A 1,987-nucleotide genomic window follows, 5' to 3' on the forward strand; every position below is an offset into this window, starting at 1 on the left:
TGCCCAGTAGTTCTCCTTAAAAACATTGTTCTCATTATTATATTTTATTACAACTTTCCCACGGGTCCGGATAAGACGAAGTTTTGGTCTGGATCCGGACTAAATTACTTCGTTTAAACAGCAGCTCTGATGTGTGTGTTGAGCTGTGATCAACGTTAACAGGTTCTGTGTGTTTTGTACTCAGGACTTGCTCGGCCTGTGTGAGCAGAAAAGAGGGAAGGACAACAAGGCCATCATAGCGTCCAACATCATGTACATCGTGGGCCAGTATCCTCGCTTCCTCCGAGCCCACTGGAAGTTCCTCAAGACCGTCGTCAACAAGCTGTTTGAGTTCATGCACGGTGAGAAATCCTTCACACGGATCAGACACAATACATTTGCTTCAGTCTTTCTTTCTTTTCTGCTGAAAACGTTTATTTTGGAGGAAGGTGGGTCAGTGATTTTGTGACGGTGGGAACAATCGCATTTGTATTGGTTAAAGCTGACATTGTTAATTTCACGTGTCAGTAGAAAACAGCATGGAGGCCAATAAAAATGTTATGGCGGTTACTTTTATGTGGATATTTTACATTTATATTACATTTTATATTTCTCTTATTTATTCAGTTTCTCTTTCAAACTGATGCTGACTAAATTTCGGATGATGTGTGAGTGATGCTTGGATGGAGGGTGTTGTGGCAGTATTTCATTCCATCACGCTGTGCGATGGTGCGTTCACGCATGTCGTATTTTCACCACAATCAGAGCCGATTGGAGCTTGAGCCTGTGAATTCTGTGACTCCTGCGCAGTCATTTGTTCAGGAATGAATGCTGATGGTAACCTTTCCCACTAAAGACAAAAGCCAGATGTTAGTGGGTGTTGTGTTGGTTTTTCGTCCAATGGGAAAAGGACTTTAGGGACAGTTTTAATTAAGACTGTAAGTCTGACTGGAGTCTGAGATCTTTTTAATGTCATAAAATCGTCATTAGAATGGAAAAAAATCTACAAAAGTTCGGCTTGCAAACACACCAATTTGCATTCCTGTTTTTTATTTTTATTTTGATGCAGCGTGATTTTCTCTAAACTGTTAAATACGTCCAAATGTTTTCATTCTCGGGCCTAAATCTGGTTACTCTCTGTGGTGCTTAGAAGAATCCCAACACAGACCTGGAGATTTAGAGTTGGTATAAGTGCGACTGTTACTTATATTGTGATTTACGCTTATCATGATTTTGTGTTTTACCTCCTCCGTTGTCTCACAGAGACCCACGACGGCGTGCAGGACATGGCGTGTGACACCTTCATCAAGATCGCCCAGAAGTGCCGGCGTCATTTTGTCCAGGTCCAGGTGGGCGAGGTGATGCCTTTCATCGACGAGATCCTCAACAACATCAACACCATCATCTGTGACCTGCAGCCGCAGCAGGTCAGTCCTGTGTCTTTTTGTGTGCCTTTTTTTTGTCTTCTATTACATTTTGCAATAAAATGTTACTTTGATATATGATTGATGGTCTGAGTCGGATAAACCCTGGTCTCTGCAGGTCCACACGTTTTACGAGGCCGTTGGCTACATGATCGGAGCTCAGACAGACCAGGCGGTTCAGGAGCTTCTCATAGAGAAGTACATGCTGCTGCCCAACCAGGTGTGGGACAGCATCATCCAGCAGGCCACCAAGGTGAGGACAGCAGGACGACTGACCGATAATAATCCACTCGTGTCTCCTGAATGCCCTCAGATGCTCTCATTCGATGTTTAAAATTGTGTTATATTGTGGACTCTCTGCTGCAGAACGTGGACATCCTGAAGGACGCGGAGACGGTGCGTCAGCTGGGCAGCATCCTAAAGACAAACGTCAGAGCCTGTAAAGCTGTCGGTCATCCCTTCGTTGTCCAGCTGGGACGAATTTACTTGGACATGCTCAACGTCTACAAGTGTTTGAGTGAAAACATCTCCTCAGCTGTCCAGACCAACGGTGAGTTCTTGTTTCCTCCCTCTTTTTGTGCGTG

At 44.3% G+C, this 1,987-nt stretch overlaps 1 protein-coding gene across 1 annotated transcript; it reads left to right on the forward strand.

Annotated features, from left to right (window-relative positions):
• Positions 1-184: 184 nt before the first annotated feature.
• LOC121937695 (exportin-1-like) lies at positions 185-1,953 on the forward strand (the record flags this gene model as incomplete). Its single annotated transcript, XM_042481018.1, has 4 exons — positions 185-341; positions 1,243-1,406; positions 1,522-1,656; positions 1,770-1,953. Coding segments are annotated over 4 exons (640 nt in total), but the record flags the coding sequence as incomplete, so codon positions are not given.
• Positions 1,954-1,987: the final 34 nt, after the last annotated feature.

Source organism: Plectropomus leopardus, unplaced genomic scaffold, assembly GCF_008729295.1.
Source record: "Plectropomus leopardus isolate mb unplaced genomic scaffold, YSFRI_Pleo_2.0 unplaced_scaffold27156, whole genome shotgun sequence".
Lineage (NCBI taxonomy): Eukaryota > Metazoa > Chordata > Actinopteri > Perciformes > Serranidae > Plectropomus > Plectropomus leopardus.